The 23,513-nt window shown below is 47.6% G+C and overlaps 1 protein-coding gene across 1 annotated transcript in view; it reads right to left on the reverse strand.

Moving 5' to 3' along the window:
- Window positions 1-23,513, reverse strand: part of LOC138503906 (mucin-5B-like) — a 447,355-nt gene that overhangs the window by 369,508 nt on the left and 54,334 nt on the right. The window contains exon 4 of the mRNA XM_069623991.1: window positions 11,787-11,874. Within this exon, the coding sequence (XP_069480092.1) occupies window positions 11,787-11,874 (88 nt within the window). The remainder of the gene's footprint in view (window positions 1-11,786; window positions 11,875-23,513) is intronic.

Consider the following 23,513-nt stretch of genomic DNA (forward strand, 5'->3'; position numbering starts at 1 on the left):
GGACTGTGTGTGGTAGGACTGGGTGTCAAAGGTGCATGTGTCATAGGTACATGTGAGAGCATATGCCATGCATTCACATGTTATGTGCAGTAGGTGCATATGTAGTAGGTGAACGTGTCATAAGAACATGTATGATAGGAGTGTGTGTTGTAGGTGCATGTGTTATACCAGCATGTGTCATAAGAGCATGTCATATGAGCATGTGTTATAGACGTGTGTGTCATTAGAGTGTGTGTTGTAAGAGTGTGCAGTAGGTATTTGTCTAAGGTTGTGTGTGGTAGGAGTATGTGTCATAGGAGCATTTAGGTGCACGCTCTGTGTACAGTTCATATGAAAAGTGTGCATTTATTCCATCAAAGTCAATTCATATGATCTGTGGACAGATTCTATTGAAAGTGTACATGTATTCCATACGCTCTCCCTACAGTTCTTATAAAAAAGGTTTATTCCTTCTGTGCATGTGGCATATATAAATACAATTCAAATGTTAATATCTCAGAATTGGCCAACATTTATTTTCATGAAAACACAGCTGTTCAAAACACGATCAAAGGAAATATTTTTTTTACTATGAAGCCGTAGACACCTGAAAGTCTGCATGCATAGGTGGCTACCTCAAATATTACTCTGGAATATTTGCAGATTTTTTAATACAAGCATTCACAAGTTATTAATACAAGTAATTTTCTTAAACGCCATTGAGACTTTGTGCTAAACATAACTATGCCTTAACTATTAACTATGCCTTAACTATTAACTATACCGTGCCCTAGTGCAAAGGCATAATATATGTAGAAAACAAAATGGCTTCAGCTCAGCAGGAGTACAAGGATAAGGTAGTGGCAAAAAAGCCCACTCAGCCCCCTCTACAAACCAACAGTGATCCCAATCAAAGGTACACCAGGCAAAGCTAAGAGACACACAACCTTTGCCTTTTGTAATATGGATCGAGGGAAGTTTATAGTCTCTGAAGGAGTGAGAATGTGATCAAGTAGCACCCCAAATCGCAATAGTACACGTTTCAAAATAAAAGAATGTCCAATTAAGGTCCTTTGAAATTGTATATTTTAATTAAACAAATCAATCATGCAATTAGTAAGTATCAAAACACACCCGTGTTAAAAAGTACAGAAGATGCAGAACAGAGATAAGTACTCTGAATACTTTTTGAGGGAGAAAAACGGGCAGGAAATCCAACAATGTGTTCATAAATAATATGTCTTGTTGGGAAAAGGTGCAGAAAGCACTTAACCAGACTCGAGGGCCTGGAAGGGTGGATCGGGAGACAGGGTCACTTTAAAGTACATGATTAAAATAGTAGATATTTCGAGGGTGTCGAACCAGGCTTTGAGCTCTTTCTTGTCGTTTGAACCAGGTTTGAAGGTGTCCATTTGCAATGATCCCAGGTGGAGGGACTGTGTTAAGTCAAATTCCAGCAGAAGCTCTGAGCAGTTCAATATGGCAACAAGTTTGATCACCCTGGAGAAGTTTGATGGGCGATCATGGCTAAAAATGATAAACACCACTGATTTGGGTGAATGAGTAATGTGATTATCAAAAGTATGAAGCAAAGGATCAAAGTCGGTGCTGTCGAGCAGCCGGCTGATGCAGATGTGAGCATATGGCGCTACGCCAGGGGCACCGACATCCTGCAGTAAAAATACTGTTTCCATTACCCATGATGCAGTGATTCATACGTTTCCGCTCCATCAGGCTCCATTTGCGTGCAAAAGCGGTTATAGGGAACCCCAGGCCGATATATTCTTTGGAGAGCACCTGTGCCATCTTGGCGAGGCAGCCGGCGTGGCTAGCAGCCTGCCAGAGGGAGCAGTGGCAGTGGGGTAGCCCAACAAGAATGAGACCGCTGGTGTGCTATGGCAAGGGAACTTTTTCCAGCACCAAAGAGCAGAGAACCAGTGAGCAGCCCGGAGCTCACTAGGAATGCCGGCACGTGGTCTCCGGAGAAATAGCAGGATGAGAGTGAACCGGCCCCCCCGGCAGTCAGCGCTGTGTTTCCTGGTGCAGGGGGAGGCACAGTGAAGAGTTTGAAGTCCGGTGCAAACAGTACATGCCCAGGCAAGAGAGGGCCCTTTACAGATTGCAGAAGCCTCAGCGGGTTGCAGGACAATGTACCCAGCAATAGTGATTGCTGCACTGATTTGAAGCCAAGCGGCACACGTGAACAGGAGAAGCACACTTTCTGTGTGCTGGGGTGTGCTTCTGCCTCTTGTGACCGTCAAACATACTGGAGTGTTGGCAGTTGGCACCCCCTGAACATTTGGGTTCCCATCCTTGGCCCCCCTTTGGTGCAAGTGGGTAAACCACACCCTCGAGTTGTACTGGTCATCAGGATCAGTGTGGAACCTTGCGCAAGCAGAGCACGTACCTCAAAGGGCACAACTGCAACAGCAAAAGATGGCAGCTGATTGACAGCTGCGGACAAATCTCACTGGACCCTCTTTACCAAACACTAAGGGGCATGCACATCAGGGGCTGCCAGGCACGAAAGGGTTGTAACAGATAACTACGGAAGGCAGGTCTTCAAAACAAGATGAACCAATGCACCGTGAGTTGACTCCTACCCTCTGCATCTCACACCGTGGCAACGGCAGGGACGGGGTGGCAGTACCGGACTCGTATATTTCCTTCACAGATATCATGAATGTCATAGGTGAGTCCAGAACCACTATTGAAGAAAAATCACAGGCCTCTCATCAGCTTGATTTTTGCAAACTTGTTTTGAGAGTAGGAGAGGCACAACACTGAATCTCTGATTCCGAAGACCCCTTCAGATGCATGCAGAAGCAGCTGGAAGCAGTCTTGCAGAAACGTTTGCAACTGGAAAGCAGAGCAGAAGATAGTGAGCGGCGATTGCGACACAACAATCTCTGTATTCTGTGGTGCCGGAAAGGGATGAAGGGCCCAGTATGTAGCTTTTTCTGGAACAATGGCTGGCCGACTAGTTTGCTCAAAAGAAGCTCTCAAAAGTATTTTCCATATAAAGGGCCCACTGGATCATGATGGCTCACCCAGTTCCTGGGGCACCCCCACGCACTATCACTGCACGACCTTTGAACTATAGAGCTGCAAATGGAGAGGGCCACTGGCCCAATCACCTAAAAAGGCTAGCGGGTAGGGTTTTTTCCAGATTACCCCAGGGAAGTACAGAAGGCCCACCAATCCTTTGACTCTATATAGAAAAAAATTATATTGCAAGGCATCACATACGTCTTCTTCAACCCCACACATCTCAACGTGAGACATGGAAGGATGGTTCACCTCTTCAATAACCCAAGCAAGCTTGGAACTGGCTGGAGACACATATCCTGTATGCACCAGATCCCTGGTTCCCAAGAGAGAGGCCAAAGTCAGAAGCTGATTAAAAGTCATCTTCAGTCGTGTTTGAATCGCAGACCATGGAGCAACCTGCAGACATATATGCTGCTCTGGAGACAGCGGGCAATGGTCGAATTTGCTATCAAAAGTGCACTAGCTCATGTACAGTTCTCACTACTGGGGTATTGACTAGAGGCACCCCCACCCACCCCCCCGGTGGGAGACTGAGGCTCGCACTGGTTGTTTTGATGGACACCCCAAATATGGTTGACATTTTTCTCTTGTGTAAGTCTGACACCGGACGAGGGCGTCAGGTGTTTTAAGTTAGGGGAAGTTTTGGGTGGGGGTACTAGGGACGTTTTTACGGGTGTTGTGTCTGGTTTGTCTATTTTGCTTGAAACATCTACATGAGGGTAAGAATGTTGTGATCTGCAAGTAGCAGGGATGGGCATGAATGTACATAACGCTCAGCTCTTGAAACAAATTCTCTGGGATGATGACACATGAGGGGAAGTTCTCGCTATTAACATGGGATGTGAATGGGCTGTGCTCAGCATAATATGTAGGCTGGTGTTACAGTTTCTCAACAGATACACAATGGGCATTGCACTCCATACAGAAACACATTTTATATTGTATTGTATTGTATTTATTTATATAGCGCACCGAGCCCTGAGGCAACTCGGCACATTTCTTAGTACATATTTACAGTTACAGGCATGAAAATTCAAATAATCAACAAAACATAAGATCACATAATTTACAATCAAGGAAAGGGTCAATTTGAATCACCAGAGCATAGATTATTGACAGTATGTATAGTTAGGGGGGAGCACATTCACAGAAGGACAGCTCTGAGAGGATCGGCATAGATGTGGATTAGTTTTCATTCAGAGAGAGCCAGGTTTTGGCCTCATTATGGAATTTGTGGATGCATGGTTCTAGCCTGATGTTGGGCGGTAGCGCATTCCAGGTTTTGGCAGCGAGGACTTGGAAGCTTTTACCCCCTGATTTTTGCAGTTTGTTTCTTGGAGTGATGAGGTAATTAGAATGGGAAGATCTGGTTTGTCTTGGTGAGGTGTGGAGTTTGAATTTGCCGCAGAGGTATTTAGTTGCCTGATTGTGTATGCATTTGTGTATGAGGGAGAGAGTCTTGAATTTGATTCTTTGGTTAAAAGAGAGCCAATGAGGCTGCGTCTCAACTCCGAGATGTTCTGTTTTCTAGGGAAGTTGGTGGCTGCTCTTAATGCATTGTTTTGATAGATCTGTAGTTTGTTTAGGTTTTGCTGACTAGTGCCTAGGTAAAGTGCATTGCAATAGTCTAGCTTCGTTAGTACAAGCGCTCTGGCCATGGTGATGCAATTTTCATTCGTCAGGAAAGGTCTGCAAGCATTGATGAGTTTGCATGTATAAGCAGTGGTGGAAGCTGTAGCATTTATTTGTTTATCTAGTGAGATAGTGGAGTCACTGTACATGCCTAGTGTTTTGACGTCTTTGGAGACTTTGATGGTGTTGCCATCAATGTTGAAAGTGTTGAATTTGTTGTCCAATTTATTAAGTCTGGCTTGGGTTCCTACTAGGAGAAGCTCAGTCTTGTCGTCATTGAGGCAGAGCCCATGTTGTGCCATCCACGCTTGGATGATAAGGTAGATGTTGTTGAGTCGAAAAGGGGGTTGAGTTAGCCGACACCTGTTCTGAGATGGATTACCCACATCATATTGAATATTGAACCAAGAAAGTTTGAAATGTTAATGCTCACAAAAGTGATGGAGAGTTTATTTTGACAGCACAATGCCTTTCCTTCACCCACTCTTGTCAGCCTTGCGAGAGTTCTGAATATGGCTGAATATTTGATAAAATGAGTGCCATACATTCACACATTCGCTGTGACACTGTGGATTGCTTGAAACTCACATCAATGAGGTTTTTTTTCTCATAAATATACCCATTTTAAGTATTCCAACTCCCAAGTAAAAAAGACAGATTGTGAGTGTGTACATGCCTATAACTGAAATGTATTCAGTGTCAATAAAAATGTACTCATTGATGACTGTTTTCCAAAGGGGCGAATGCTCTATTATGACAAGACGTTGGCGTGTTAGCTTAGCTGTTGTCTTGTAGAAGGGGGGTATTCATTACATGACTGACCATTAGAGTGATTGGCATTGTGTGAAGGCCTATCCCATCGTAACACCATATCATTTTGGCTGTAGTAGTATCTAGCACCTGTGTGGCAAGCTTACGTTTAGTGGAATAATCTGGCGCTGACACCAAATCACACAAGGTATCCCGGTCAGGGACCAGGAATTTAACCAGATGCCGGTTGTACAACTTGTCAAAAAATCTTGCTACTGAGAGAATTCTACGGGTAAGAAGCAGGAAAGCGTGTTACCTACAGACCAATCAGGGTGACAGTTTCCTGAAGTGCCACACCATTAGCGAACTAGTATCTTTCCCATTGATAGTCGCTAAACAAGGTTTTGCACTTGGAAATAGTGACATTTGGGGATGTTGTGTAAGCGGCAAAGGCCAAAAACCGCAATGCTTATACGATGTTTGGGGAGGGAGGCATCTGCCATTGAGACCTTAGCACCAATCCTCCAGATATGTCAAGGGTACTTGAAGACCTAACATCCCTGCCAAGTACATTCTCTTCCATTCTGCACTTCACCCAATGTGATCCCCGTTTGCTTGTCCCCTGTTTCACAATCTTAGTTATTCAGTATTGCAAAAGGTGGACATTCTGTGCTAACTGGGCATAATTAAAATGGCACAATGACATGTTGCCTGCTCAGTATGCACTCTGGGTATGTTGTGATAACTGTCCATACTAGTGTCTGGCCCTGCTATGGTAAATTCACATCATAGAATGTGTTTGCCTTTCCAAAGTGGGCACTAGGTAATCAGGCACTGGTGTGCTCGGAAAAATAGCATCTGTCATCACAATGGTAGCTGGACACAATGGAGGCGTGCTGTGTTAGTGAAATGGGGCACTACTATATTTACTTGGCACAAGGAGAATATGGCATTCTGTGCTATTCGAGTTGCAAATAATACTTACTGGACTTACTGTGCTAAATGTGCATAATGGACATTGACAGTGATGAATTAGTTGGCCATAATGCAACCTGTACTTCTATGCTAACATGGCATATCTTTAACAATGGTGTGACTGCCTGGGAATTAGATGGCAATGTTGAAAATGCCTGGTCATTTGATAACAAATAGTCAACAAAGTAATCTACAGAAGCGCCTCACTGTATGCGTAACTCAATAGGCCAAATAATTGTGAACGTATTCAAGATGCCTATGACTAAAGTAATACCCTGGGGCCCATAGTTATAGGCCCGAGTGAAGCTAGGGCCTTAACGAAGGCCCCGGGGCAGTACCTGAGTCTGTAATGCACCCGCCGTGAGGGTCATATTGCTTTTAGTACCCCGGCCCGCAAGATCGGCGTGACCGGGGCACTAAAAGCATTTTTTTCTGTACCGAAACGCTGCAGCAGTTCGGGCCAGAAAAAAAAAGAAAACGACCAAGAAAATGGCCACCAGGAAAGGGAAAACTGAACAGAAGTGTTTCTAGCGTGTCCGCTCCCAAAAAAAAGGAGAAGAAGGTAAGTAGGGTTGGGAGGGCGGAAGGGGAAAAAAAAAGAAAAAAAAACCTACCTGCGTCCCCGACGGGGGACGATGGAAGCCTCCAGCCATGTGGAGCCGCGGAGCGGGCATGGCCCCGCTCCGAGTCTCCACACAGCTGGAGGCTGCCATAGTCCCCCTCCAGGGACAAAGGAGTAAGAAGGTAAGTGGGGTGGGGAGGGCAAGGAGGAGGGAGGAAAGGGGAGGAAAAAAAAACCTTACCCGAGTCCCCGGCGGGGGGCGAAGGCAGCCTCTCAGCCGTGCGTGGCCATCCTCGCTCCGAGCCTCATCATTGGATGAGAGGCTGCCACGCCCCCCACCATGGATAAGGAGGCTGGAATCCCAGCCGAGAATCGAGGGATTCTCGGCCGGGTAACGACCCGGAGAGAGCCAATCAGAATGCGTTAGCCGGGTACTAAGTCATCTAATTTGATGGTGGATGTGTGTTTCTGGCATCTTTTTTCTTTGGCTGGTCCTGTTGTTCTTTATTGATGGTTGATGGATGCATGGTCTTGAATGAACCAAACTACTGGCAACACTTGAGACCAACGTTTTTAAGCCTACCATATCATGACAGGAGGTGAATGACATATGCAAATCAGGCTTGGAACAACCATAAAAGAAACAGTCAATTGAAACTGTTAGTCAAATCCCTTGTGCTCGAGACTACAAGCAACTCCAGGCTTGTTTCATCATCGTCAATGAGGTGACGCTTAGGTCTCTAGGCACAGCAGGCTTGGCGACTACATTTGGTCATTTGTAAACCATTTGGCTGACAACTGGAAGGTTTTCAATTAATCTGAACCAGTGGACGCTGCGCTTGTCAACCCTCCATGCCATCAATTTTCAGTCTGCCTCATTACAGAAGGAGAAAGGCCAAATGCAAATCCATCATGGTCCCACCTCAAAAAATCAGTGCGCTAAGTGCAAGATCGCATCCCTCCTGGATGAGATAAGTCTGGTGCACAGGTATTTTTTGATGTAATATATCTCCTCACTTAAATCAAAATCTGGGAGTTTTAGGTAATGTCTAAGAACCTTCATTATTCAGTTATTGGAACTCAGGCATGGAAACGCGCACGTATTTTGAATTGGAAGTAATTTTCAGAGCAGTTTGTAAAATATGTTATTCTCTATCCCTAATGTTCTCCTTTCTGGAATAAACAAAAATTAGCAATTTGTTGAAGGGAGGAGATATTGTAAGGTTTCTCGTACTCTTTTGCTGTTTCCATGTGTGTGGCAACACATATAATTTTGTTTGACCTGAAAGATGGCCATGGAGACCAAAATCACTATGTTTCCTGAAATGTAGGGATCTGTAATGACTGTTTACTTACTGTGTGGTGTCCCCAGAATGCAGGGTAGAAATATGGCGTACAAATGCTGTACTAAAGATATAGGGCTTGATTCACAAAAAGGTTGTTTCTTCTTCCATCTTCCTCCTGTGTGCACATGGAAAATTCTATGCACAGCCCGATTCGCTTTTATCAAGGAGTCTACATCTCTGCTATCTTATTCTCTACCTGTGGTGTCCCCCAGGGGTCTAACCTCTCTCCCTGGCAGTTCAACCAATACTTGGCACTCCTTGCCCACGCATCGCCACTCTCTGCCCCAACTTTCAGTGCTACGTGGATGACACCCAGCTCATTTTCAGGCTACCCTCTGCCCCCTCCTCTCCTTCCCTCATCTCTGACTGTCTGTCTGCTATCCAGGAGTGGCGTGCCGCCAATGACCTCTGTCTTAATGCTAGTAAGAATGAGATTCTCCTCATCAGCACACCTGCTCCCCCCTTTCCTGTAGCTCACTGGCCGGCCTCTCTTGGTCCTCTTCCTGCTCCCACCTGCACGGCAAAAAACCTTGGTGTCATCTTCGACTCCACACTCTCCTTCTTTCCTCATATCTCTGATGTCTCTAAGAAGTCACACTACCAGCTACACCTCCTGAGAGGCATTCTTCCTTTCCTCTCCTTCCCCCAGAAACTCACTTTCTCCAGAGCTCTGGTTCTCTCTAGGCTGGACTATTGCAACAGCCTCTTTCTAAATCTACCTGCTTCTACTCTCCGCCCTCTGCAACATATCCAGAACAGGACTGCAAGACTTGTCCTTGGCCTCACACCCGGGGATCGTATCTCTCTAGGATTGAAATCTCTGCACGGACTCCCAGTGGCTGCGAGGATTAAGTTCAAAACCCTCTGCATCGTCCACAAGGCCTTCTGAGGCCTGAGACCTCAATACCTTCAACTCTCTCTTCCTAAATATCTTCCTTCTCGAGCCCTTCGCTCATCCGTCTTCAACTCCCTCAGGGTCAGTCGCTTCATCCAAGCAACATGTTGGTGGGAGATCTCTTTCTTCGGCTGGAGCCTCCCTCTGGAACAGCCTCCATGCCTCCCTTAAACTTGAGGAGAACCATCTCCGGTTCAGGAAGCACCTCAAAACCTTTCTCTTTGCTTCTGCTTTTTCTCCTCCTCTCCTTTGCTGACCTCCTGGCTGTAACCAAAACTGCACTGGTCACACACCTGCACTGCCCGCCTGGCAGCCCCCGCACTTAGGGACTGTTCTATATCCCTACCAGCTCCTGATACCAGGTTTCTGCACTTACCCATGCACTTGGCACATGCTGGCCGTTATTTACCTATTGTTATTATATATTCCCATGTACTGCACCATCCCTGCCCCCTTCCCATGCACTTGCACGATCTGAATGACACCTGGCCTAGTATGATCATTGTCTGTCCTCCCTTTGTCCCTCCCCTTGCCTCGTCGTGCCTTGAAACGCTTGTGTACAGGCACGTTATATCATATCATATCATATCATATCATATCATACATTCAGTACAGGCAAGGGTCGTGATATTACTAACTGCAACCAATTCACAGGAGGATGCACTTTGATCTGAGTCATCTTCATCACTCTTTCTCTTGTGCTTTGCCTCCTCTATTGGAAGCTAGCTGCTGGGAAAAGCGCAAAGCTGGCAGGGGCCTTGCCTGACCCATGGCGTCATATCTCTAAGCATGAGCGTTTCTATTTATGGTTTACATTTCCACCTCCAGAACAAAGTGGCAAATGTAAAAATAGCATTTGCAATGATGTGCCTTTATGACCAATCACTGCAAATGCACCTACTCACCCTTTTAGGTAGGGGACTGACCCAGAAATCTTCCCACTAGCATGGGGTCAGTGAAACAATTCATAACAAGGTGTTGAGAAGGCCCTGATATGTAGGCGTGCATGGAGGGGTGGCTTTGGGTACTTAGCACCTGCTGCCAGTCCAGACCTCTAGAGGTAAATGGGTTTTGCAAGCAGAATGTGTGGCCCCCTTGGCACCGCATACAATAGCCCAGAGAGGCTTAATGAATTTGCTGTTTGAGACAGAACCCAATGGTCCTCGTTACGAGGTTGGCACTGTGGCCAAAAATAGAGGTAATGAAGTGCTAACAGAATGAACACAACATTATTGCTGCATTACCGCACTGCCGGACTATGGGTCTAGAGGCAAAGTGGAGGAAAAATTTCCAGGAGAAGGCTCGAGGTAATTCCTTTGTCTTACTAGCAAGAAAATGCCACATCAGCAGAATTACCACAGGCGGTAATTCCACTGAAATCCCATTGGAGTCCTAAGGAGTCCAATAAATGGGGACTAACACCACCTACCACCACTTGTAATCCAGTGGTAATTCTGCCAGACCAAGTGACAATAACAGCAACTCCGTTGGTGGTATTTCATCAGATTTACTGCCGAAATACCACCAGACTTGGCAATTGAATTAATGCTTCTGTGTCATCTACAAGGCTGTTGCCCTCAATGAATCAAGCTACCGTGAAGACAAGCTAAGCATTCCCAGAGGCCTATGACTCAAGAGCAAAACCGACATTTGCGGAAATGAACTCTGCTGGTGCAAGAAGGAAAGAACTAGACGACAGGCTTGCTCTGTCTATGGCCCTGGCACTACAACCCACCCACCCCCGGTCAACACCAGTCTCGTCTCCCTGCTTCTACATTTCAACATTTCAGGAGGGAGTTCAGCACCCTCCTCTTCACCAAATGTCTTCCTAGCACCTAGGTCCACACACCCTTCTCTGCCCACCTAACCTGAGCCTGGCAGATCTGCTCCCCACTGGTTCATCCCATTGTTTTATTTTGAATCCCTTACTGCCCAATTGACTTCCTTTCCCCTTTTTTAGCTCACCGCTCCCTTTCATCTCTGCTTCCCTCACCGATTACTTCCCCCTATGATTTGTAAAGCACTTCAATGGTTCCTGAGCTAGGTCTATGCTCAATAAATACCCGAATAGCTGTGTTAATAATTAATCTCATGTTGCAGCTGTAAAAAAGTAACTCAAGTATACACCCTTAGACGGTGTCCCAACTGAAGTGCACATTATTAAGGAATTGCTTCCCAATTTTCTTCATTATTGGCAAAGCTGTAGTGTGCGATTTTCTACTTCCCTTGTTTAACAGTGATGGGCTACAGTTTTCAGGGCAGTATTTACATTCAACATCTATTAGCAGTAATAATGTCCCAAAGGATGCACATCAAATGGGTGGCAGCGGGGACAATAAGACATCTGCAAATGGGACACTTTGCACATTCTGTAAGAAAACAAAACTATTCTATATCTGGACACATCAGCTACACAAGGGCCCAATACACTGGTCACCTGCCTGGGACTGTTTCTTGCAATTTATAGTGTGGCAAAGTGTACAAATGGTCTGTAGTGGAATCTATGAATTTTCCACCGATTGAAAAAATCAGAGAACATCACATCCTGCTGACATGGAACAGTCTCCTCCCAAATGCAGCAAGAGTTCTGTCCTACCATTGATAATGAAGTCGTTGTCCTTGCTGCCATCGTAGCTTCCGCACAGTCCACATGTTCTTCCGGTGAACGTATCTTCTATGTTCAACTGAGAGATGAAAACAATGATTGTTAATGTACTGACATAGCTGACGGTGCTCGCTCTTCAAGGCTGCTGAGATCACCGTTTTGTTGAAGGGATACAGAAAGATGATTACCTACAAGGCAGACATTCTTGCAGTAGCACTATAATGCCCCACCAACAAATCACTGCCACGAGCACAGCAGAACACTTTGACTTAAGAATTATAAATATTACGTGGGAAACCCAAATAAGATTCAGAAGGTGAAACATAAATAGACAATGTACATGTATTTGATGGTGGAATTCAAGTGACTGTTTACATAGTTTTTCCATAAAGACTGGGGAACAACACAGCAAGGTTTAAGAGCACTCCCTATCACCACTTGTAATCCCACGGTAAATCCTCCGGACCAAGTGGTGGTACCGGTAATTCCATTTGATGGTAGTTCAGCAGATTTACTGCCGAAATACCACCAAACTTATAATAAGGCCCTATGGTTCTGCGAGTGCACGCAAACTACTTTGTGCCATAAATAACATTGCACCTACTTGCACATGCGAAAATCTTACCGCTATTCACTGATTCATGGATTCTAAAGCGCAATGTAACCCGTAGTGCAAACAACACTGAGTTGCGAACGGAATGCCCATAACACGCCCCCATACAAACAAAAACCAGCACCAACAAACAACTTTTGTGCCTACCTTTGCACCAGTATTTAGCAACCCCCCCTCAACATAAGCCTGCACCATGACAAAACTGCAAACTGTCACCTGCAATGCAAGCCAGAACCCCAGCGAAACTGCGAACTGTCTCTCGAATTGCAAGCTAGTACCCTGCCAAAACTGCAAACCGTCACCCGCAATACAAGCTAGCACCTTGCTGAAACTGCGAATCGTACCCTGTAACTGAAAGCAGCAGCCTGACAAAATTACGTACCGTCCCCATAACTGAAAGCAGCAGCCTGGTGAAACTGCAGACTATCACCGCTAAGTTCAAGGCACCTAAACTTTGAACCCACACACCTAAGTCATAGCAGCCCCCCAAACTCCTCACACTTCCCACTACGCCACACTCACCTACGCCCACTACCCCAGGCTTCCCCCTCAAGTCCTCCCACCTACCACCCCCACTCACCTGCGCCAACTAACCTGGTCTGCCCCTGCTTGTCTGCCCTGCTCCCACCACCCCCACTCACCTCAGCCCACCACCCCAGGCTACCTCGTCAAGTCCACACACCTGCCACCACACCCACCGACCTTGTCCCACTACCCTGGGCTGCCCCTGCTAGTCTGACCTCCTCCCACCAACCCTACTTACCTTGGCTCACTACCCCGGTTTGCCCCCTGAAGTCCTCCCACCTCCCCCATTCACCTACGTCCACTAATCCAGGCTGCCCCCTGCTAGCCTGCCCTCCTCCCACCACCCCACTCGGTTTCGGCCAAAAAGACTGAGGTGAAAAGGCCTACCCGACCAAAAGTCCTAACAAAGGTACTACTCAATGTTCTACCTTCTAAAAGATGTTGATTGGGTAGGTTTTATCAATTTGGTCTAGGGCTGTGGGGACTGCAGGGGTGTCTCCCGCGAGCCCTGCTCACTATACTGTGAGCACAGGTTACAGGGATATCCGCAGCAGCTGTCCCACAGTCCTCAAAAACTCACACTATACTATAATCTTTGGTCTTTTCTCCCTTCTCCTCAAGTCCTCACACCTCCCACCACCCCTACTCACCTATACCCACTACCCCAGTCCGCTCCTTTGCTATTCTGCCCTCCTCCCACCACTTCGACTCCCCTCAGCCCACTACCTTGGGCTGCCTCTCAAGTTCTCACATTTCCCACCACACCGACACACCTATGCCCAATACCCCAGGCTACCCTCTCAAGTCCTCACACCTCCCACCAGCCCCACTCACCTACTCCCACTTCCCCGGTCCGTCAACTTTCTATTCTGTCTTCCTTCCACCACACCCACTCCTATACCCCGGGGTGCCCCTCAAGCACTCACACCTCCCACCACCCCCACTCACCTACACCCACGACCGAGGGAACCCACCTGCCAACCCGCACCCCTACAAGTCCAATGTGGAGCTACAACTTACCAAAACCCCTCTGGCCTGCCTCCACTATGAGGTACACCTGCCACTTATCCTCCTCCAACACTATCAACTGGGAGCACTGCTGTTGATCCCAGGACCTCCATTACTCCCTGGTCGACCACACTCAGCTGCACATCAACAGGACAACACACTGTTGCACCATCTAAACTGCGACCACTCCATGCACATGTGATATGATAATGCAAAGTTAAATGGCATAAATATATAGTGCCTTTGTACCATTGCAATGCCACCAAAGCACTGTTAGTGAATGCCCCTGGACGATAGAAGTCCAAGGAATCATAGATTGGGACGAATTACTAAGTATGCCTGGGTGTATTTCAGCCTGTGCTAAAGTAGGCAGGTAGTTATGGGTGGCAAAGTCCCTGACAGTGACCAAACCAGAACATGCCTGTGTTTCAGTGATGTGTAGACTGTCATGCAACTCAAGTAGATTGGAAATGTGTGCTGCTAGACTGAACCATAAATCATGTGACTCAGTTGCATTCCAGTAGCAGAGGTGATGCATGATATGAGAACAGGTACCGGGTGATTGCAGGTGTGTGTGGGTGGGAATCCATAAAGTGGGAGTGACACAGCAATCTACCATCAGCTGCACACATGATGAGTTCAGCCCACCCAGCCACAGTAAGGCCACATCTCACTGCAACACCCACAATGGCATACACCTATACCAGGGAATGAAGTGTGGGCACCTACACATTGACAACAAGTGCCAAGGAATTTCTAAGCATGATTCGAGCAAGAAGGAACTGAACGTACAATAACATCAACCAACAGTAGCAAATGACCAGAGGTGAAAGAGCCGTCATCACATACAACAAGCAAGTAGAACATGTTCAACATTTTGAAATACACATGAATGAGTACACATCCCCAATCATAGACACCAAACAGCATCATCACATGTCTCACACATCACCACTACAATCCATGTATGCACACCATTACACACACACACCGAAAATATCACTCCACCAACACCAACACAATGCCAACAAGCACACAGTGCCCCTGCACAAGGTATGGCATCATAGAAACAGCCATAGTCATGATGGACCCACTTGTGCTTGTGCAACACATGTGCACATGCCCAAGTCAATCCAAAGAATGCCACCATGTCAAACAACACACAACATCAGCAAACACACAAGAACACATCCAGCAGTGGACTACAGACTCAGCCACAGCATACAACTCTCACACACACATGCACCCAGGTACACAATTCAACAACGCTCCTGTATTGTAAAGCACGCATGCAGGCAACCAACACATGTACATGACTAAGATTCAGACAATGTGAATCCACAACTACATCACCTCCCCACACTTCAAGTCCTCACCCATGGTCATTGAGCATGGATGCCACAACTACCAGAAACATGTAGCATGCGGAAACGTCCCTACCAAACATCACAGTAACAACATGACTCACACAGTGAGGCCCCAATCCACCTTACTGCCATAGAACATATGCTCTGTGAGAACATGGAAAACCAAAATGTGCATACAGGTAATGAGACTGCAAGAAGCATGGAGTGAACACAATGAAAGCTTTTAATGGAAATTAATTATTTACACAAAAATGAAGGGAAGAGTGAAAATATCCATGGAGAAACACAACACAAAGAAAACCTAATCCTACGGAACTACTTACAAAGGCAGCGGGCTACTCATCTCCAATGTTTGCCAGTGCCTCCACCAGGGCCCAATCACAGTCAATGTTATCTGCATTAAGTTGGGCCTCCATTCTTGCCTGGAGGGCTTGCATGCTGGCCAACAGCTGGCTCTCCACCTCATCTGCAGCCCTGCAAGCATCCTCCAGGATGGTAGCCACCTCCTTGCATACTTATGTGCCACCTCAGCCCTGGCCGATATCACTGCTTTCTCACTAGCCGGATACCTCTCTGACACCAGCTGGCTATCATACCGTGAAAACACAGACTCCATGGCCTGTAGCTCGTCCTGCCTCACATTGGCCAAATGCCATTCAGATTGCCTTGTCCGGGTGATATAGCCCTGAAATGAGAGCCTCCTCAGGGTCACCATTTGCTGTTGCTGGGCATAGTGTAAACTCCGAAGGTATGCCCTCTATCGATGGGGGAGTACCGCGCCAGCACTGCCCGGGAGTGCCTGCTGTCCCACCACTGCCTGTTCCTATGTGGACCGCTGTCTAGGCTCTGTGAAAACCTCATGTGTTGTCTCGAGACTCCCACCTCGGGCAGGGATGAAGGCACAACCAGACATTGCGGTGGTAATGGGACTGGTGCACAGGGGGCCATGGTGGTAGGTGCCAGAAGCCTGCATGGAGGACAACAGGGGTCCAGAGGAGGATGTGGAAGAGGGGCCATTGCAGTGGCCAGCCCAGAGAGACCCCCTGAGAGCAGTGCATGCACCAACAGGGCCAAGAAGATGCACATCTGCCTGTGATGCTGTACAAGCTCCTTGCAAGAAGCTGTTACAACATCACTGAAGCTGCCATCTGCCTGACGATACCTGCCAGCAAGGAATGCACCACTACTTGGATGGCCTCATCAGCCCCAAGTTGGGGATCAGTCTGCGTGGAGGCCTCCGGGAAGGTGGTCGATACAGCGGGAGATGACCGAGGGACGAGAGTTTTTGCAGAACCCTCCAAGGTGGACTGCACACCCTCATGTCTCCCCATATCTCTGGGTCAGGGCTGCAGCCTGAACACCCTTCTGGATGCCCCCACCTGAGCATTTTGTACGCATCATATGTGCTCATAATTTTGCACGACATGCTCCTATATGTGTTGGAGTCCAGTTGGCCCCAGTTGGCAGCCAACAATGGAAACTGCATACACATCTCCTGAGCTGTATTCAGGAAGGTGGTTGTGTGGTTTCTGTCCATGGTACATGTTGGTCTCACAATAAACATCACTGTCTGTTGGGTTTCAGCGCTGAGCCAGTACTCATATATGTGGCAATGGCATGCAACACACATCTCAGTGTACATATTCATAGTGTCATGCTTACATATCATCTATTGGGAATGCCAATCAGGACTCAAGTAGAATCACAACAATGTGTACATGATGTCACAGCCAACCATTCCAAGGCCCTGGCTGCTGGTGGACATGGATGAGCAACAATGTCCATGAATAGAAGCACAAGGCTGTCTTCCAGGTGGGATGAGATATGAATGGCCCATGGTTGTTTCAGTGTAGTACGTTAAACATTTGTAGTGTTAATAGAGAAGTGGTTCTGCAGGAGTGCCTTGGTCATGTCCATGTCACACTCTCTGCACACATGTTTGCGATGCATGTGATTGTGACCAACCATCTATCTTGCGGGGAGTCAATGTTGCAATGGTACTTGGAGAGATCATGGCAACCCATATGCCTGCATGAAATTTTGTGTCTGCAGTTGTACAGTATACACTTTGACATGTTGCAACAAGAAAATGTCAGAGTAGAGTAGGGGCTCACTGATGATGCACAAACCTCCATACTTCCACTGATGGTAATTACTGTCATTCAGATCCATGAGTATGTATGTACTCTTGATCCCACAAACCATGCCATGTTGGACAACCTGATATGTCCAGCCATGATTGCACAGGTCACCAAATGCCATTCATCTGTGCCGTTCAGGTCAATGTGTGCTCAGTCACAATGCGTTTTGTATGTGTGGCTGTTCATTCTCTATGCATGCATTGTAATGCACATATGCATGTTGTAGCAGGTATTCATACCTCAGAATTGTGTTGTCTGTCTTTGTGCAGGTGATGATGCAGAAGATGAAGAGATGGAGGAGGAAAAAGAGGGGACACACAACAGACCACCAGTTGAAGACGGCGAGTTGTGTCCCGTGAGAATCCCCAGGTGCTGCTGGCAATCCTCAGTAGGGTTGCAGACTCTTCTGACACTTCAGACTCTTCACATGAAGCTGCTGAATCAGATGTGGAGGGCTCACTGAGGGACATTTATGGTTTCCTAATGGACAGTCTGGATGGGGCTGTTAAGTCTGAGAAGGTGAGCCCGGAGTCATGGGTCTGGTCAGTGGGAAGCCCCACATCTATGGTGGTTATGGCTGCAAGATCGCCTTCACCTGTGTTGGAATCAGCAGCAAGGTTTAATGTCCAACAGAAGGTTGCAGACCTGCATCCCAGGACAGGGATCCACTGTGATGGTCCTGGACTCCGGCATCCCACTGCCGTGGTCCCCGCACACATGGTGGAGGTGTGCATCATGTACTGTCGGAGTGGGAACAGCAGTTGTGGGTGCATCCCTCCGACATGATGAGGTCATGCAGGAGATGGTCAGGGACATCCATCACCTGGCAGAGAACATCTCTTCATCAGCTGCATGGGATGCACAGCATCTGCCCTCTCAGGACCATCAGTAATGGTTGATGGGCATCCTAATGAGGACACTGCATGCTGAGATGCAGTCATCAAGGTGCTCCAATAAACTGGGCATGAAGGCCAACATCAAAAGCCAGCAGGCTGATCTGGTGTTTCTGCAGGACTCACTGCATCGGGATGCGGTGGCACAGAGGAAAGCCCTGCTGCTAGAGATGCTGCTGTCTCAATCCTCCCATTGCCATGAGATGAGAGCTTGAAGGGTTCACTGCATGATGAGCCTTTTGCTAGAAGGTCCCACCTCCACCTGGAAATGGACACCTTAAGGCAGATTCTCTCTCAGCACTCTGATGCATCACGAGTGAGAGCACATGCAAACGTTGTTGCCACTTGGGAGGAATTTCATTGTGAGCTCTCCGACATTGAGTTCCTCAGGCATGCATCTGTGTGATGAGTGGGCCTAGCAAATGAAGCAAATGAAGACCAGGCTTTGGCACTGCATGGGCAAGATGCACCACCCCTAGCACCACCTGAGGATAAACAACAGGATGGCAGTCCCAGACCACCCACGCCACATCTACCACCTGTGCCCTGATGTATGATTTTGTTTTTATTTCTGTTTACTTTTTTTGTTGACTTATGTGGATGCACTCTTCGCCCCGCCAGCTTGTACATATTCTGATTTACCCCCATCCAAGATGGGCACCCTTTCTTATGTTTTTTTCTCACCTTGAGTGATGTGACATTGCCCTCTCGAGTGGAGGACTGTGAATGCAGTCATGCGCAGTGGAGAAAACTGCCATGGTTAGGTGGACTGCAACATCCTCAAACATACAGGTGCAGATTGAATCTGCGTTAAGGTACACATGTGCAGTCTACAAGAATGACTCCATCAGCTGGTCCAATTCAATGTCCTATGTCATTGCAGGTATCTTGCCTCATCCAGTACCTGCACTCTGTGAGTGGTCCACCCAGCACCCTTTCCCACCCTAGTCCCCATACACTCTGTCGTATACTGGCCCTCCATTCACCAGTGCAGAGGCACAGTGTAAGATGGAGGTGGTTAGGGAATCACAACAGAACAGCTCTGGATCAGGTAAGGTTGTGCACTGCCAAACATTTTCATGGCTGGTGACATTTGCCACACAATAGTGGCATGCAGTGGCACATGTAGAGTTTGCATGGATCTTGTAATTAGGTGATGGTGAATGACATTAAAAATGTGAGTTTTGACCCATGACTGTGTGTGTGCATGTCCCCTTGATCATCCATCTCTTGGTTTCTAGTTGCACTTCCACATAGGACAGTAGACCAGGAGACTGTGCTGCACTTATCCTCCTTGACCCATCAGCAGCATTTGACACTATCAACAACAGCATCCTCATTGACCAACTCCAGTTTCTAGGCATCATGCACTCTGCATTAAGATGGTTCACCTCTTACCTTAGTGACTGTTCACAAATGTTCTTCCTAGCACCCTTCTCCTCTCACATCCCCAGCCTGTCTCAAACAGGGTCCTACAGAGGGTCTCCCTATCCACCTTGCATGAGCCCCCTCCCCAGCCTTATCCGCTCACATGACCTGTACTGCTACAACTACGCAGATGACACCCACATACTTCCCTAGCTTCCCAAGACTTCAGCTGCCTCTGAAATACAGAACTGTTCTGCCAAACCAACCCCTGGCTGTGCTCCCTAGACCCCATTCCTACAGCATCCAGCTCATTGAAAGATGTGTGATGCACCATGGATTGTGACAGAACACTCTCTCACCACATGAACGCTGCTTGTAGATCCTGTCATCTACACCACCACATCCTTAGATAATTGTTCCCTTCCCTATCCTACCCTGACCAAGTCTCTACAATATTGGCTATCATCATCTCCCACCTTGACTCCTCTTATACCATTTATGTGGCTGCCCATGCCTATCATCTCATAAAGCCAGAACAGACCCCAAACAACACAGTCTGCCTTCTCCTTGCACTGACCACCAGGGAACACATAAATCTTGCACTACAGGTGCTCCACTGGCTTCCCTTTGTCTGATGAACCACCTTCAGGGCCATTTGGATCACCGTCTGTGTTTTCCCCGAGATGTGCCTTCACTTCCTCCAATACTGACTCACAGGCTAGCAATACAGTAGAATGCTTACATCAGGCTGTGCACTGCTCCTTGTGATCCCTTCATTCAATTCCACTCAAATTGTAGTTATCTCTTTCTCCATCCAGGATCCCACACTCTGAAACTCCCTTCCACTCAGAATCTGCCAAGTGTACGTCTACCTTACCTTTACAGAAGGGACTCAAAACCTCATTCTTTCCTTGCCCAAGCTGGACAAAGGGCACACCCCATGCAATGCCCTGCATACATTGCCCCACTGGGGAAATTGTGGCAACACATGGCAGCTTTGTACTGCATGTCATGCCTGTGTTGGTTTTCAGGACTCCAGCTTTTTTTTGGCATGCAAAGTGTCTGGCATAAAGAAGTAGCTGAGTTGTACACAGACGGCAGGGCAGCCTGCCCATATGTCTCCCTGCTCTCCACAGGACTGATTTAGTGCACTTGGACCATCTAGAATTGTACTGTTTGCCACCTGTGGACCACTGACTGCCTTTACCTGTGTCACTTATTGTTGACTGTTGGTTCGTCAATCTGTAGCAAGACTTTTCTTTTCAGTATTGTTGTTCAATACTGAAAGTGACTGCACTGTATGTGACTGTCTGTTGTGGGTGTATGCATAAGGGACTTCCTCCCTTCCACACAGCATCTATTCATTTGTTGTCCCTGCAAGTGATTGCACCACACCCAATGATTCCTACCGAGCACCTCATCCTAGGGGTGACCTCTGACTGTGGGAGAAGAAGTATTGTTTCCATCTGAGGTGTGGGGGAGGGTTAGGTGGATATGCAGAGTTGTGACTGGGGGTCACACAGCCGCATATGCTTGGGAATTGGAAACCTAGCTCTCTTGCTGGGTTGCCTGCCATGGTATGTTGACTGTGTGGGTTGGGGGCTGAGAATCTGAGGAGTTCCGTTTAGTAGCCATCCTTATGTTCCCTGTCTGCCCTTCATCCTCTCCCCCATTGTTCATCTTCAACCCAAACAGTTATATTTTTCCATCAGTGTGCCGGCCAGCCTCTCTGCCCATGCTTCCTTCTTTTCCTCTGTCTTCCTCACTTCTGCCATTCTTTCAGCCTTCACCCACTCTAACAGCCACGTTATCTCCCCTAATCTCCCCACCAGCAAATCTGCTCCTTGATCCCCACTCCCCAACTCTTTCTCTCTCTATGCTCCCCAGTTGCCCATTTTTCACTCAGTCTCCTCTCTACCCAATCCCTCTTGACCTCTTTCCTCATTTCCAGCAGCTCATAGCTCACCCACTTGAACATTCCCACTCCAGCCCTTCCCCTCCTCCCTTGGTGTTCCTCTCCCTCTCCTGTATCCAAAGGTACCCCACAGGTCCCCGGAAAAACTGACAGTGGGTGTGCCAGGCTTTTATGCCTGCCATCAATGGCCCACCTTGTGCCTGCGGCCCAGGGAAGACTGACCTCTGTGTCCAGAGCCCCTATTGTACTCTGGTAGCAATGTATTTACTTCACTGCCAATGATTACTGACTTCTGATTTTGATGTATTCTTTGGTGTTCACACTTCTCCATTTAACCTGCCTTATGTTGCCAGAGGGGGGACCAAGTCGATCTGTGCATACAATGAACCCTCATTGGGTGGGTTCATCCCTGGTCTTGAACTGTGACTCTGCCTGGGGGCACCCACACAGTGTTCCCAATTATGGCATGCCTTCCAAATTCATGCATTTAATTTTTAAAAATGGATTACAGCCACCTTGGGACTGTGTCAAGGGTATGCCCCCTCAGGTGTGCCCAGGAGTGAATCCCAAGGTGGTGTTATGGTGCAGGGGTGGCTGCGAGTTCATTGGCAGTGCAGGCAGCTGCTAAACACATTTGACCTTAATTAGCCGGCTGCACACCGCAGGCACACAGAGGACAATGCTTAGTAGACCATGGTTGTCAAGTTTCAAAGTTCCATGCAGGACTCATTGAGCAAGTCCTTGTTTTATTCCTCATTGCATGCCTATGCATGGAAGTTTGACAAGCCCTGCCCAGGCCTCTCCAGAGGGTATGGCTCAGAAATGTCCCAGCCAGTGGCCTGGCCGTCCAGTGGTGAAAACCCAGCCATTGTGCACCTGACTCTGATGCAGTGTGCCAGCCACATTACTCAGCAGAGATCCTCACATGGGACACAGCCCACTCTGTAAGGCACAACTTGAAGGCATCGGGGGCAAGGCCCTGGAAGGCCAAGAGTGCTACCCCACCCTTTGGTGCCACTGGTGTCACTGGTTTATGCACTATGTTTGATGGCTATAGTCACACACAGTTTGCCTCTCCCTGACACACATATTTAGGGTGTTGTCATGGGCAAGGTGGATTAGCCCTGGATCATCATTGCAGGCAGCAGGAATGTGGCTTCACTGTGTCGGCTCCACAGGGGCTGCTATTCAGGTGAAGTAGGTGTGCACAACATTACTGCATGCATCCTGTCCCTGTGCCCATTGGCCTGCCAGGGGATGGATGGTGCCTGTGGCTGAGGGCAATGCCCCTTCTGCGGCTCGACTGGTATGCCACGCCATGTGGCAACATTGTACAGGACACAAAATGTCAAGGTGATCTTGTATACTACTGGTGGGACATATAGTAATAGGCTTCCAGAGTGGTCAAGAGAGCGGAAGCGTGACTTGAGCACACCAAATATATGCTCCACTATGCCCCTAGTGGCTATGTGTGCTGCGTTATACCTTACCTCAGCTGGGGTGGCAAGATTCCTGAATGGCGTGAGCAGGAATGGTGAGAGCGCTTAGGCACTACCAGATGCAAATGTGGAAATGGTTGTTTTAGCATTGATTGTCATGGGCTGTTATTCTATGTGTCATGTGACTGCTTGCATGTGTGTGATAGTTGATATTCACCGACAAGCTAGGTGTTGCCAAAGGATCGCAAAGCCAGGGCCTGGAATAGTGGGGAATGGCACTAAATTAAGCTATCATATATGCTTCTGGTGATGTTTGCATTCACATGCATGATAACCCCCTTTGCATAGCAGATGACCTGTGAATTGATTGAATGGCATTGCTTCGGGTTGCAGTACGTGTGCTCGGTCGCACAGGGAGGATGTAGCGCAACATGCATACAATAAATGGC

Source organism: Ambystoma mexicanum, chromosome 11 (assembly GCF_040938575.1).
Source record: "Ambystoma mexicanum isolate Mex_15411 chromosome 11, UKY_AmexF1_1, whole genome shotgun sequence".
NCBI classification, from domain to species: domain Eukaryota; kingdom Metazoa; phylum Chordata; class Amphibia; order Caudata; family Ambystomatidae; genus Ambystoma; species Ambystoma mexicanum.